General features: G+C 44.6%; 2 protein-coding genes across 16 annotated transcripts in view; both read left to right on the forward strand.

Moving 5' to 3' along the window:
- The window catches only part of LOC129761858 (troponin I), a 57,491-nt gene extending 42,827 nt beyond the window's left edge, over nucleotides 1-14,664 (forward strand). For 6 of the 15 annotated variants that reach the window (XM_055759672.1, XM_055759671.1, XM_055759674.1 and 3 more), the window contains exons 5-8: nucleotides 1,323-1,366; nucleotides 6,654-6,795; nucleotides 7,944-7,979; nucleotides 8,585-8,792. In XM_055759672.1, the coding sequence (XP_055615647.1) occupies nucleotides 1,323-1,366; nucleotides 6,654-6,795; nucleotides 7,944-7,979; nucleotides 8,585-8,608 (246 nt within the window). In that variant the 3' untranslated portion in view covers nucleotides 8,609-8,792. Of the gene's footprint in view, nucleotides 1-1,322; nucleotides 1,367-6,653; nucleotides 6,796-7,248; nucleotides 7,617-7,943; nucleotides 8,393-8,584 lie in introns of those variants that run through there. The other 9 variants (XR_008740486.1, XR_008740488.1, XR_008740485.1 and 6 more) reach the window with 5 other exon arrangements.
- Nucleotides 12,788-13,477, forward strand: LOC129761578 (uncharacterized). Its single transcript, XM_055759315.1, has one exon. It carries the CDS (start codon nucleotides 12,788-12,790, stop codon nucleotides 13,475-13,477), a length of 690 nt encoding a protein of 229 aa, XP_055615290.1.
- Nucleotides 14,665-14,958: the final 294 nt, after the last annotated feature.

Below are 14,958 nucleotides of genomic sequence, written 5' to 3' on the forward strand. Positions count from 1 at the left end.
CATTTTAGCAGTGTACTAACCAGAAGCGGCTAAAATCCGTCTTACCGAAAAAAAATGTTGTTATGTGTTATTTGACATGATAGAAGACAAAAAAAAAGCAGGATCCTTAGGGTAAACTTATTCTCATCATCTCGTTGTTGTCATTCGAGTTGCGAAAAAAATATTTTTTTTGTTTATTTTTCTTTCTCCCTCTCTAAAATAACAGAAACAAATATAGTTTAAAATCACTTTTTATGTGCCATACTGTGCAGTACCTTCACAAGATTGCTCTCTTTCTCACTCCCTATCTCTCTGTCTCTCACCGTCATTGTGTTCTGCCAGTTTTGTTCACAATTTGTTGTACTAAAATAAAAATAAACAGAATAACAATCGTCCCTCGCCTGGAAGTTTTTTTTTGGGAGGCGAGAAGGGTTTCCCTCAGCGCATCGAAGTGCTGAGAAATCCAGAATTGGTACCCCCAAAAACCAGAGCGAACTCAGCTGCGTGGCGACGTTTGACGTCTGTCAACCTACTGTGTTTATTAATTGTGACATCGCGCGCGACTCCCATTCTTCCGCATTACTCTCCGCGTTTCGTTTTTGTTTTGCGTTCTTTTCACTTGTCCTTCACACGGAAGAGTATATATGTTTAACGCGTAGCTAAATGTATGATGGATAAAAGATAAACAGAAAACTGTAGTAAATGTTTTGTATTTTTTCGTTTTTCCTTTCGTTGTTTCAATCACGCACACGCACACACACACACACACACACACACATACAGAAAACACACTGAATAAAATGTTGGTGTTTCTTTGCACCGCATCTGTTACTTTCTCCGGGAAAAAGGGAATGTTCACTCTAAAGTTTTAACCCATTTTTCCGGGGAAAGAAAATGCCGGCTTTCAACTACACTTTCTTGGACACACCCAAACACACCTATAGAAATATACAAAAATACTACTATAACGAATAATGATGCTCTACTAACTTTGTTTTTGTTGACTATTGTCTAATGTTAATCCTCTGACAAATGAAAGTAAAACAACAAATAATGATTTCATATGAGTAGAACTAAAACCCCGGATTTTTGCTCACTTTGAATGCTGTGTCAAGTAATCGATTAAATTTTGTTAATTTGTATATTTCCGAGTCTTTTTCTTCACTAGTAACTGTAAATTTCACTCTATATAGTATTTTCCTGTAACTGTTTCAAATAAGAATAAACCCTAACGATTGTTAACCCCTTCAAAGTTCTATCGGCTGTCAGTTTGCGACGAAGGAGAAACATAAACTAATCGCCGTTTTTTTCTCTCCCCCTACTCCGAAAAAATCGTCGTGCAGATTTCCGACCTGAACGCCCAAGTCAACGACCTTCGCGGTAAATTGTAAGTATTTGTGTTTTTTCTTTGACGTAGGACTGCGTCTTTCATTTCCCACACTGGGGTGTAAGTTCAAAATTTCGAAAACGAGAGCGTTACGTCGGAACAACAAGATTTTGGGCGTTGATAGCTCCTAAACAACTGGACGAAATGGGATGATAGACACTTCATTCGAAAGATGAAATGTCTACGCGTTATATGCTTGTTACTCAGTGATCCAAAAACTTGTTCCAATAGCTTTAAAATTGCGTTCAAAACAGGCTATTGAAATCACACAAATCTGTATATGAGCGGCCGCCCGCTCGGACATCCACTTAGTTATGAGTGCGCAGCGGTTGATATACAATCGCTGGAATTTGTGTGTTTCCCTAGCACAGCCCTCAAAACCAATGAACCTGGGGAAAATCTACATAAAAATTCACTCTGTTATAATTGTCCAGCGATTGGAGCATGTTATTGCTGTTGTGGCGAAGCTAACTTCGTTGATCATGAAAGCGCTGATGAACGGCGTCATCAAGAGCCTGTTTGTGCACACAAACGGCATTGGTGAGTCGGCTTTTTTAAGGATTCCTCCCTAAGGCCAAAAGGGGGGATCCTCCGGAGAGAAGTACTTATGTACTTATTCGCATCCCAAAAATCATTCAATTTTCCAGCGATTATTGCTCAGTCGCTAGAGGTTTCAAACTCAGAAAGTTCATTCGCCTCTAGTTTGTCTTCCAAATTACCATGATCAACCACACTTCCTCTCGATTCATTAACCAACAAGATGCATATTTATGCGATGGGCTAGTGGCGAAAGCCAGAGTTCCGTTTGGTGATCTCGAAAGCAGACACAGTTTTCCGATGAGTGTCGAACGAGAATGGAGTGTCTTTCTCAAGGCAGGTCTGGAGGGAGTTTAAAGTAGAGTTTTCTATTCATCACAAGGGCCCACCACAAGTGCTAGAGACGAGTGAACTGTAAAAGTTTAAAGTCTTTAGAGGTCAAGAAGAAGAATAAGAAGAAGAAGAACATGGCGAAAACCACTCAGTAGGTCTCGAACTGTGAGGGATCCAACATCCATACCGAGCAACGTGTGTTAGATCAAAAGGAACAGTGACATCTGAACTCAGGCCGAGGCAGATTAGTGGCGAATTCGGCTGAGAATCAGTCCGGACAAATGATGCTTGGCGACACGGATTCACAGAATATACGATTACCCATCAGGACCCGCAAATAATGAACGGTAGAAGATTAACAACGAGTTCTACTAGTAATCAACCACTGCAGATGGAAAGCGGAAGGTCAACGGTGTGTGGGATAAGGAATTACCCGATGCGTTGGGTGTCTGGGCTTGAACCGACGGCTAGTTCAACGAGTAATCCGTTACTGCAAATCAATGGAAGCGTTGCGAGCCAGGGGGGCGGTGAGGCTCTGGCGCAAGGGATGAGCATGCTGGAGGAGATGCAGGCTTTGGAGAGAAGGCATTTGGAGAAGCGAAACCGTCTGAGCTTCCAGAATTCTTGGGAAATCCAGAAGAATGGCCGCTATTCTATGCAAGTTGCGAGAGTTCAACTAGGATTTGTGGATACAGTGTTGGAGAAAACAAGCTATGACTACAACGTAGCTTGAGGGGAAAGGCTCTAGAGGCGGATTGTCCATTCTTTGGTGGACAAGATCCGGGAGATGCCACCTCCGAAAGCGGACAAACTGCACACGCTAATTGACTTCGGAGTGCCAGTTTGAAATGTGTTTGCCACCATCACAGCCTCGGGCCTAGACGAGTACATGTGTAATGTCGCACTTCTCCAAAAACTGACGGAGAGACTGCCGCCTTCTATTGAACTGAATTGGGCTTTCCACCGGCAAGGGTTGAACAGAGTCACGCCATTCATTAGTGCTCTGAAAGTAGAGAGACGCGGAAGAAAAGAGGACGACTACATCAATGGCCATTCAGAAAGCAAATCCAGCATCCGAATTTCTTTATATCAGGGGTTCTCAAAGTGGTCGATATCGACCCTTGGGGTCGATTTCAGTTTCCCAGGGGTCGACAAGATACTTTATAAATAGTGTTACATGAACCAACTCGTTATAAGAATGACTAACATTTTAGGGGAAAGTACTACTGTTGAAACATGTATTAATAATTAATTACACTTGATATTTTCTGAATTTTAGGTCTATTTATTGATGAGAAAATGGTATCAAGTTCACTCACTTGACCAACCACAAAGTCTTTGCGGATCGATGGTATCAATTTATTCTGGAAAAGGGGTTCCTTGCCCAAAATAGTTTGAGAGTCCCTGCTTTAGATGATCATTCGGTCAATGCTCCAAGAGGTTGTGCGGTCCGGAAAAGTGTAGAAAATTCCTCGATATGGATGTTGGATTCCGTTGGACAGTAATTAGAGAACAGAAGCTGTGCAGGAAGTGTAGGGCTGCCTCTGGAATCCTATGACAATGTTTCTCCACGAATCCTCATAGGAATGAACAACTGTCGTTTAGGTCATGCATTGAAAAGCGTAGAAGGAGGTGAAAATGAGCCAACGGTATCCAAGACTCGTCTTGGTTGGATAATATACGGCCTTTGTGCGCTGGAATTCGTTACAAACAACTCTGACTACAGTGGCTATCACAGCTTTCATATCTGCCCGTGTGTCAAAAAAGCCTATAACATAACCTAAATGCAGCCTAGAAGGAGTATTTTTCAACCAAGTCGATGGAGACCTCCGGTTCGTCTATGTCGAACAAGCGAGCGATGAAGACTCTGCACAGAAACGCGGTTGATAGGAAGCCGCGACGAAACGGGTCTACTGTGGCGATATGATCAGATAAAACTGCCGGACAGTAAAGGGAGGAGTTTGAAACGCCTTGATTGCCTCCAGAAGCGGTTGAAGCGAGATCCTAAGTTAGCCGTTGAGATGCGTGCGAAGCTGTTGGTGTACGAGGAAAAAGCATATATTCGAAGGTTCTTGGCAACGGAAAAGACAGAGAAATACTCCAACGATTGATATTTGCCGATTTTCCTTGTCACCAACCCAAAAAAACCAGGGAAATTACGAATCGTATTTGACGCGGCGGCAAAGGCCAACGGTTTCTCATTCAACTCATTCCTTCTCACAGGATCTGACCAGCTGGTATCTCTGTTTGCTGTCCTATACAAGTTTCGTGAGATTCGCATCGCCGTTTTGGGAGATATACGAGAGATGTTCTTCCAGGTTATGATGAAGAAACAGGATTAGCGAAGCTAGATGATTTTGTGGATCGGCGGAAATCCAGACAGTGAACCCGAAGTGTACGTCGTGACAGTAATGACATTCGGTGCCGCATGTTCTCCGAGTAGTGCGCGCTATGTCAAGAACCGGAACGCTGACAGATTCGAAAAACAGTATTCAAGAGCAGTCGAGTGCATTAAGTACGAGCATTACGTCGAGTACTTGTTGTCGAGCGTTGAGACGGAGGAAGAAGCTGTAAAATTGGCCAGTGAGGTGCGATTCATTCACTCACAAGGAAGATTTGAAATACGCAACTGGCTGTCGAATTCAAGTTTTGTTGTCGAGAGTCTACGTGAAAGATACACTACGGAGAAAAGTATGAACTTCTGCGCGGAGATGTCAACAGAGAATGTGGTGGGATACCATAGCAGACACATTCACGTTCAAGGTATCGTCGAAGCACGTTGTAGAGCTGTTATCCGGTTACAGAGTGCCTACTAAACGTGAAGGCCTGAGTACGTTGATGGCGGTATACGGCCCCATGGGGCTCATCGCTAATTTCCTCATCTATCTGAAGATTCTACTCCAGGAAATCTAGCGCTCTGGATGTGGATGGTCAGATCGGCGGAAAGTTGGCCGACAAGTGGAAGATATGGATCGTTGCTATCAAATTAAAACGTCCACTAAATCAACCAACAATGTACGATTACATATCTTCTGTGATGCTAGCGAGAATGGAATGGGTGCGGTAGCCTACTTCAGATTCGAAGAAGAAGGAAAAGTAAAGAGCGCGTTGGTTGGATCGAAGACAGGAGTGGTTCCGTTGAAACATGTATCTCAACTCCCTGTGCTGAATTGCAAGCATCACTGACTATCGATGCCACAACCAACCGTGACGTTTGGAGTCAGTGAGTTGATCGTAGCGGACGAAGGCACAAAGTGGCAAAGACTTCCTGAATTTCAGCCAGACAGTCGCTAGTTCCGTTGAACAGGTTTTTTACAGGAACCCGAAAACGAGTGGCGACAGTGGAGATCGAGTTACCAATTCGACGATATGTTACGAGCGCTTTTCGAAATGGAAGCGACTGCTGAGATCGGTTGGATATATCCATCGGTTTGTTATGAATGTTCGCAAGCGGGCCAAGAAGGCTGCGGTTGAGCTGGGTTGTCCCGGATGAAATGCAGTTAATTCGCAACAGTAGCCCAGAGACACCAACATGGGAGCGCATCTTGCAAAAAAAAAATCCATTGTACAAACTGAGTCCGATCATCGATAGTTACGGTGTCCCTCGAATGCGTGGACGTATCAACGCCTGTGAATGGGTAGATGAAGCTACCCAAAATCCAGTTATTCTTCCGAGACAGAACTACGTGACTAACCTGTTGATTGCCGAATACCACGTAGCGTACCCTCATCAGAACCACCACACAGCGATAAATCCGATTCGGCAGAAGTACAACATTCCTCGTCTACGTTCAGGATTTGAACGAGTCTCCGCATAAATTGTCAGCGTTGCAAGATTCGACAGGCAAGTCCCGAGCCTCCAGCGATTGAAAACCTTCCGCCAGCCCGACAGCGGCAGCGTTTCAGCGACCAATTTCATATACCGGGATAGACTACTTCGGGCCGATGTCTGTGTCAGTCGGTAGGCGGTAGTTCGGTAGTTCGGTAGGAATGAATTTCATTGGAGCCTTACGAAAGCTGCGAGATGCTCTCTATTTTATTGTTGTTGTTGTTGTTGTCTAGAACTAGAGATACTTAAAGCTTCTTCAGTTCATTCGACTCTATCAATAGTTTGCTCGCAAGGCATATAACTCGTTGACATTTTATCCTTCGAATGAAGTGATAATCTTGTCACTTCGGTCAGTCGACAAAAGGGTATTGGTGCTCAAAACCTTGTGTCTCCAATGTAACGCTCTCGTTTTCGAATTCCAATAAATATTCATTCATCCATTCATTGAGAACTGATTCAGATGAAACTTCAAACAAATGATCACTAAACCAACGATAGTCCTACGTCAACCTTGCGGTTATACCACAGATATAACCCCATTTCCTGTTTTGTCCCGTGAACACAACACTAACCACCCTTTTCTTCCAGCGTCAAGCCCACGCTGAAGAAGGTCTCCAAGTACGAGAACAAATTCGCCAAGCTGCAGAAGAAGGCCGCCGAATTCAACTTCCGTAACCAGCTCAAGGTTGTCAAAAAGAAGGAATTCACCCTGGAGGAGGAAGACAAGGAGGTAAGTGGCGTGTGACCGCGATGTTTCTCTCTTCTATTTTTGATTTTTGTTTTCCGCTCTCCACTCGCTGAGAGATTGTGGTTCATTTTGACGCATCGCCGCAAGTGTCAGTCAGTGACAATCAGTTTCTGTTTGTTTGAAGCACTGGCCGAAGCGAAGCCATAGCGAGTAATAGTAGGCGATTGTTTTTTGCGTACTTTTTGGATTCTTACCAAAGCCTACCGTGATGGACCCTTTTTTTTGTTTTTGGAAGCGGTAGGGTGCGGTCGAGCGGCCGATTTTGTCCTTCCCCTCGGAATTTTTCGAGGGCACCGAGTTCTCAACGTGATGATTTTTGATGAGAAACTAGGATTGCCTCTGGGAAGGAACAATTTTTTTGCCCACCCGTTTTACTTGGAAATTAACGTTTTCTTCTTCGATTACTCCCCCCTCCTCACTGTTCTCCTTTCACAGGCAAAGAAATCGGAGAAGGCTGACTGGCAGAAGAAGTAGAGCGGAGGAGGAAAACAGAAATTGATTTTCTTTTAATTACTATGTGTACGTCTTAAAATTAAACTGAAAGCCTTATTGTATCTATCGTCGAAGTTGTGACTATTTTTTGTTCTGTAAACTGAACTGTTGATCTATGAGCAAAACAATCCACCACTAGCAGCAGAGAAGAACACAAGAGATAACTCAAAAAAAAAACAATACACGTCGCCAGCTGTCAGCTGTCAGAAAAGATCCATAAAACATGCAAATGGATGAGTTCTAGTTTTTAGTTTCAAAATTTGTAAGATTCCGCACAAACACACACACTTGAAGAAGAAACAATCGAGTAGGTAAAAGCAAAAACTTATTTCTTTAATTTCTAAGCCAGAATGGATTGCGTTTTCTTTGAGAAAAGTCCACCCTCGATAGGCTAATCTCTCTATCTAGTTTTTTTTGTGCTGTGATTGAATAATCCATTACACAATTGTCACCCGAGCGCACGAACCCCACACACAGGTACTGTAAATTCAGATAAGCACGGCTTAAGAACTCCCACTCCCCGTTGAGTGATTACACTGTGAATTCTTGATTGATTTTTTTTGCTCTCACCAAATCACTGATATCTCTTTTTTATCTGTTTCTTTTTCTTCCCCTCTCTTCATCGCACAATCGAGCAGAAGAAGCCCGACTGGTCCAAGAAGGGTGACGTCAAGGTAGCGGAAGCCGAGGCATAAGCCACCACACACGTCTCTTGACTAATCTGTTTTATTAAATCTTAAACGAAAAAAAAAAAAAATTATCTGTCTACGCTCCATCCCCCCAAAAACAAGTAAAACAAACATCATAAACCAACCGAATGCAAGACGTCCTTATTTTTCTAACCTCCTGAAAGATCCCATCTCAGTTGTTGTTACTGTTGTTTGTACATCAATCCCGGGGGACCCTCGACCTCTGTCACCTGTTCCTGGAACTTCCGCGAAGACATTCGCGTGCGGAATGTCAGCCTGTTAACATACGTTTTGTTGTCAGCGAAAGCTTGCTACATTTTTCCTCATCGTATTTTAACAAAAGAATTTTTTTTTTCAAAACATGTATTTTGAAAATTAAAAACAAAATCGAAAATCGAGTAAGTGTTCGTGTAATCCTCACTCCGAAAGCCCCAAAAACGGTGCGTATCTGTATGTGTGTACTTTAGTTTCAGCAAGTGGCCGCGTTCGAACTAACGTAAGTCTCCGTCAGTGTGTAACGCAGTGTTGCCAGTCCCGTTTTGGCGCATTTCGACAGACTTGGAATTTAACGCACCTTTTCACCGTTCCAGGAGGAGACCGCAGGAGGTGACTGAGCGAGTGTCCGATTCTGTCCCGGCAGGGACCTGAGCCAGCGCAGAGTACAGAGCACCGAACCTACCTTCATCATCTTCTACGAAGCGCGCCCATAATGTTTAAACTCTTTTTCCTTTCCGCACTCGATAATCAATAAGAAGTACTGTTATTATATTATGTAGCTTAACAGCGAGCGATCGTTTACTACGACTCTTTTTTGTTTGTTTGTTCCGCTTTTCTTTTGGCTGCTTATATTCCCCTTTCTGTGGAGATGTACACAATTGCAAGAAGAAACACCACCCACCAGAGCAGGACACGCTCATTAGATTTTGTAATACTTTCGATTCACAATCATCACGATTCGGATTTAGAAGTTGTTGCTATTTTTTGACGTAGGACTACGTCTTTCATTTCTATACCGGGGTGTAAAATCAAAGTTTCGAAAACGAAAGCGTTACGCCGGAGACCGAGATTTTGAGCGTTAATAGCTCCTAAACAACTGAACGAAATGGTATGATAAACACTTCATTCGAAAGATAAAATGTCTACGCGTTATATACTTGTTACTTTTTGATCCAAAAACTTGTTTCAATAGTCTTAAAATTGCTTTCAAAACAGGCTATTGAAATCACCAATCGGTATATAAGCGAGCGCCGCTCGGAAATCCACTCAGTTCTAATTGAACAGCGATTGGAGCATGTTGTCACTGTTGTGGTGAAGCTCTTCGTTTATCATGAAAGCACGGATGAACGGTGTCACCAAGAGCCTGTTTGTGCACCTTAGGCCAGACATGAATCCATCAGGAGGAGAGTGATGCCACAAACGGTTCCCCGGGAAGATCTCGAAGCAGCCGCTACACACACACACACACACATACACGCGCGGAATTCTTCCCGTTTGGATGCCATTCAGCATCGAGAAAGATCCGGAAAATAATCTGCCAGTTCCTCTGAGAATTTTAAAATACATTCATGTGAAAGAGTTTATTTGAATGTTTTCTATCCATGTAACACTGTGACCAAATACATTTGGTTTTGTGATTTTTCAATCAATCGCAATTAACAGGATAGCTTCTGAAGATTATTCTTCCCCATCAGTAGGATATTTCCGTATCCAATATTGGATGCATAAAACCTTGTACCTCCAACGTAACGCTCTCGTTTTCGAAGTCCCCCAAATATTCATTTATTCATTCATTCAGAATGGATTCAGACTCAACTTCAAACAAAGGATCACTGAATCAACGATATTCCTACGTCACCATTGCGGTTATACCATAGATATAACCCACTTTCTGTTTTTTGTTTATTTTTCTTTGAGTAAAACTTTTTTATTTTACATACACCTAAGTTATACGAGTGGTTTTCCTTCCAGTGTATGCTGCATTTTGCGATGGCGCGGTATACCGCCAAAGCTACCCATCGTTACGGTTTGATCCGAATACGAGCGATGTCCCCTTTTGAAGTCGAATAAACAATTAAAGTTATCGAAAAATGTTTGGAAGCTAGCTGAGAGTTGTCGTAAATCGCTCGCTTCCGGCTTCGATTGTTTAATGTTCTAGCGCCAAATGGCTCACTGTTAACTGATAAACAATCATCATATCACATCCCTGAGGTCGTTCGCATCCTACATGTTTCCTGGCATCAAATATATCTTAGGTTTTGGAGGCACATAATTATCATGTATTACGTATGAGATGTATTCACTGCCATATTGAAGACCGTTCTCGAAAAAAATGATCACCAAAAATTCAGTTTAGGTGGGATATTTTTGAAAAGTTAATTTTTTCAATTTCAATTTTCTGGAATTTTTTCTTCATAGTCCCAGAAATTTTCTAATGGACGAAGTTCTGGCGAGTTTAGCGGATTTGCCGAGGATCTGCTTGACGTCCGCTTCAATATACGTCTCGCCGTTCATTACGATGCATTTCGGATGCACCAAGCACTCGCAGTACAGCTTCCTGGCGCGGGTTTTTGCCACCGTGTTCTTCATATCGGTTCCGCTAGGCGGCTTCCTTACCTTGAAAACATGAAGTCCGGCCCGCTTCATTGTCAGCTGGACGAATCAGGCGGAATGGGTTGACTTTCTTGGCCACATCCCTAATCAAAAGTTTCGGATTGCGCTTGAAAATATTCCTCACCTTCCTTGCTTTCACGGGATCTTTTACCTTCGCTTTTCTTTCGTTGCCTGCTCGCCGCTGAATCGTCTGGGTCTTCTTGATCGATTTTACCACACGGGACACGGTTGAACTATCGCTTCCACGATCACGCCTATAATTTCCTGTCGAAGCACTTCTTGCTTGAAAACCATCTCGATAACCCCTTGACAGGCCGGTTCTACAACTACAGCATCATCAACGTGCACTGTCCGCACGAAGGCAGACCCGACGACGAGAAGGAAGCGTTCTATGCGCAGCTGGAAGCGTCATACGACAGCTGTTCACCACGGGACATCAAGATCATCATCGGGGATATGAACGCCCAGGTTGGGGTAGGGAAGCAATGTACAGACCGGTGATAGGCCCATGCAGTCTACACACCGACACGAACGACAACGGCCAGCGGTGCATCAACTTCGCAGCTTCCCGAGGCCTGGTGATCAGAGGCACTTTCTTCCCCCGCAAGGATATTCATAAGGCCACTTGGAGATCACCTGACCAACATACAACAAACCAAATTGACCACGTCCTCATCGAAGGCCGATTTTTCTCAAACATCACTAACATACGCTCTCTGCGCAGTGCGGATATTGACTCGGATCACTACCTAGTAGGAGTACATGTGCGCTCAAAACTATCGAGAGCTTACAACTCACGGCAGAACCGCCCTCCTCGGTTTAACATTCGGCAGTTAAAAGACCCGCACGCTGCCGAGAATTACGTGCGCCTGTTGGATGAGGCACTACCCTCCTCTGGGGAGCTAAATGTTTCGAATCTCGAAGACGGCTGGAGTAAGATTAGCTCTGCCATCGAAGAGACCGCAACCGCGGTACTAGGTGAGGAAACTACGAGCCCAAGAAACGACTGGTTCGACGGGGAGTGCCAGCAAGCGATGGAGAGAAGCAAAACAGCTCGGAAAAACTATTTAAGCATTGCCACGAGGGAGAATTTGGCCAAATATCGACGAGCGCGGAATAAGTTGACCACGATACTGAGGCGAAAAAAGCGCCAGCAGGAGGACAGGGATCGTGACGAATTAGAACAACTATTTCAGGCTAATGATTCGCGCAAGTTCTATGTGAAGGTGAACCAATCTCGTAAGAGCTACACACCGAATCCAGGCAGGTGTAGGGACGAGGAAGGAAACCAGATTACAAGCGAGCGCGAGGTGGTCGACAGGTGGCTGCAGTTCTTCGATAAGCACCTCAATGGCGAGATAGCAGATGGAGGCGTAATGGAAACCGACCTGGGAGTGCCTTCAAACGATAATGATGTCCTAGCCCCCGACCTCCAGGATATCCAGCGAGAAATCGGGCTGCTGAAGGCAAATAGAGCCGCTGGAAAAGACCGACTTCCGGCTGAACTCTATAAACACGGTAAAAATATACTGGCAACGGCACTTCATTGGGCAATATCCAGAATTCGGGAGGAGGAGAAATTACCGGAAGAATGGATGGAGGGTATTGTTTGCCCCATCTATAAAAAAGGCGATCGGTTAGCCGAAGCCGATAGCCAAAGGCTTCGTAGGGCAGTACCAAGCGGGCTTCAAGGGGCCCGCGCCACTACGGACCAGATTTTTGTCCTCCGACAAATCCTCCAGAAATGTCGGGAGTACAACGTGACCACTCATCACATATTCATAGACTTTAAGGCAGCTTATGATACATTCGATCGAGAACAGGTATGGCAGATCATGAACGACTACGGTTTCCGGACAAACTGACACGGCTGACCAAAGCTACCTTGGAGCGAGTTATGTGCTAAGTTCGTGTTTCGGGGGCACTCTCGAGCCCTTTCGAATCACGCAGAGGTTTAAGGCAAGGGGTGGACTATCCTGTATGCCATTTAATATAGTGTAATCCGACGTGCGGGCATCGAAACGAGGGGCACGATTTTCAACAAAAGTACCCAACTCCTGGGCTTCGCAGATGATATTGACTCAATAACAAGAAACTTTGCGACGGCTGAGGCAAACTACGCCAGACCAAAAGCGTGGCCCAGGAGGGTGGGACTACTAATTAATGCGTCAAAAACCAAGGTCATGGTGGGAAGAAGCTCAAAGGAGAAAACAGTGAGCCTCCCACGGACAGTGACAGTGGACGGCGATGAACTGGAAGTGGTTGACGAGTTCGTGTACTTGGGATCTCTGATCACCGCCGACAACAATACCACGAAAGAGATCCAACGACGCATTCAAGCTGGAAATCATGCATACTTTGCGCTCCGCAAGACGCTTCGGTCAAGGAGAATACGGCGTCGCACAAAGCTAACGGTGTACAAAATCTTAATAAGACCGGTGGTCCTTTATGGACTCGAAATTGTGACGCTGCTCACGGAGGACATACGCGCTCTGGTCGTCTTTGAGCGGAAAGGGCAGCGGACTATTTTTGGTGGAGTACAAACGGAGAGCGGAGAGTGGCGCAGGTGTATGAACCACGAGCTACAGGCACTACTTGGAGAGATTCCCATTGTACACCTCGCGAAAGTCGGGAGGTTACGGTGGGCCGGACATGTCGCGAGGATGCCGGACGACAGTGCAGTGAAATCCGTTCTCTTCAATGACCCCGCCGGCACCAGAAATAGAGGGGCTCAACGTGCCAGGTGTCTCGACCAGATCGAAGCCGACTTGCGAGTGACGGGACGCTTACGGAATTGGCGACGAGTGGCTCAGGACCGAGTAGATTGGAGACAAAGAATTGAGACAGCACGAGCCACCACGGCTCTCAACTGATTATGTATCTATGTAACCCCTTGACAGATGGTGACATAATTTTGCTTATGTAAACATTACACTCTAAACAAGTTATACCCAAAATTTAATCAATTTTAAAAAAAAGCAACAAAAGTTATACACAAAAGAGATTTGTGTATCGAGATTTTTGCCGTCCTTTGTAAATTACAAGTAAATTATGTTGCGTGATGTCTAGATGCTGGAGTCTGCTTTTAATGGAATTTTACTGCTACCGTTGCATATAATGCGAAGCACGCGACCTATGCTTTCTTACCGTGGTGTTTGCTATTCCTTTTTTTCTCTTATGCGGTGGTCAATCGCTAAACGGAGGAGTTATCATCGTTTTGCGATAGCACGCGGTCTAACCACACGCTCTAGACTACGAAAATGAATCACGCTCTGAAACATCGTGACCCTCGCGGCGGCAGTAACGGTCACTTTTACCAGTGTCTGCGGTTTTTGCGTCTTTAAATGATTTCGGTGGTTTTCCACGTTCCTCGATCCTCACAGATTCCTCAATCCTCACAGGTTCCCACACAGAACTTTGCATGCTCACCGTAAGCTTCCACCAATATTCTATGCGAATCGGAAGGGGATTTATTGAGTTTATAGCAAAAACTCTACTATGTCTGCGGATCGCAGTTCGTAGTCACTGAATTTCAAACACAAAAAAATGTGGGATACTTTTTGCACGACATTTTGGACATGAAGAAGCAACCGCGCGATGGGTGCCGCGTTTGCTGACCGTCGACCAAAACCAACGGTGCGTTGATGATTCAACAGCCGGTTTGGCGGCGTTGTTGAAGCGTAATCGATTGTACTTCCTTCGACGTTTCGTCTCATCATCATATCTGTAGAAAAATGTGTCCTGCCCGTCTGGATCACTGAAACCAATAGATATTCCCGCAGGATGTTGGTAGATGAATCTGCCTTCATTACTTCGTCGAATTTCACGAGGGTTCCCACCCCCATATCATCACATTTCCTCCTCCATGCTTCACCGTGTCTTGGATGTGGTGCTCCTGAAGCTGTTCATCCGATCTACCCCACACACGAACCCCCCGCCTTCGGTTGGATAAAGGGTGTGTCACATCAAATTGCATCACGGAAAAAACGCTGTAGAAATTTAATTTATGGGAATTATATCTTCAGCTTTCGCTTATAAGCTTTCGCTTATAATCAGATAAGAGTGTATAGATCGCGTTGGACATGCTTCACTGTCAATTTTTCGTAAATTTGGAAAAATGTCGCCGAACGAAAAAGAGCGTCGTGAATTAATCCTGTGCACTCATTTCGAGAATCCGGAGTTGTCACATCGGGACATCGGTAAGATGCTGGGAATCGTCCAATCCACGGTCAGCAGAGTTCTAAAACGATACTTCGAGAACCTAACCATCGACCGGAATGGATGCTCCGTCAGTGAAAAAGATCACAAGCGCGTAGTTAAGCAGTTTAGACGTGATCCGAGAAGTTCGGTCCGG

This window comes from Toxorhynchites rutilus, chromosome 1, assembly GCF_029784135.1.
Source record: "Toxorhynchites rutilus septentrionalis strain SRP chromosome 1, ASM2978413v1, whole genome shotgun sequence".
In the NCBI taxonomy this organism is placed as follows: Eukaryota; Metazoa; Arthropoda; class Insecta; order Diptera; family Culicidae; genus Toxorhynchites; species Toxorhynchites rutilus.

Coding starts and splice junctions, on each gene's coding strand:
- LOC129761578 (XM_055759315.1), top strand. CDS start 12,788: ATGGTGGGAAGAAGCTCAAAGGAGAAAACAGTGAGCCTCCCACGGACA.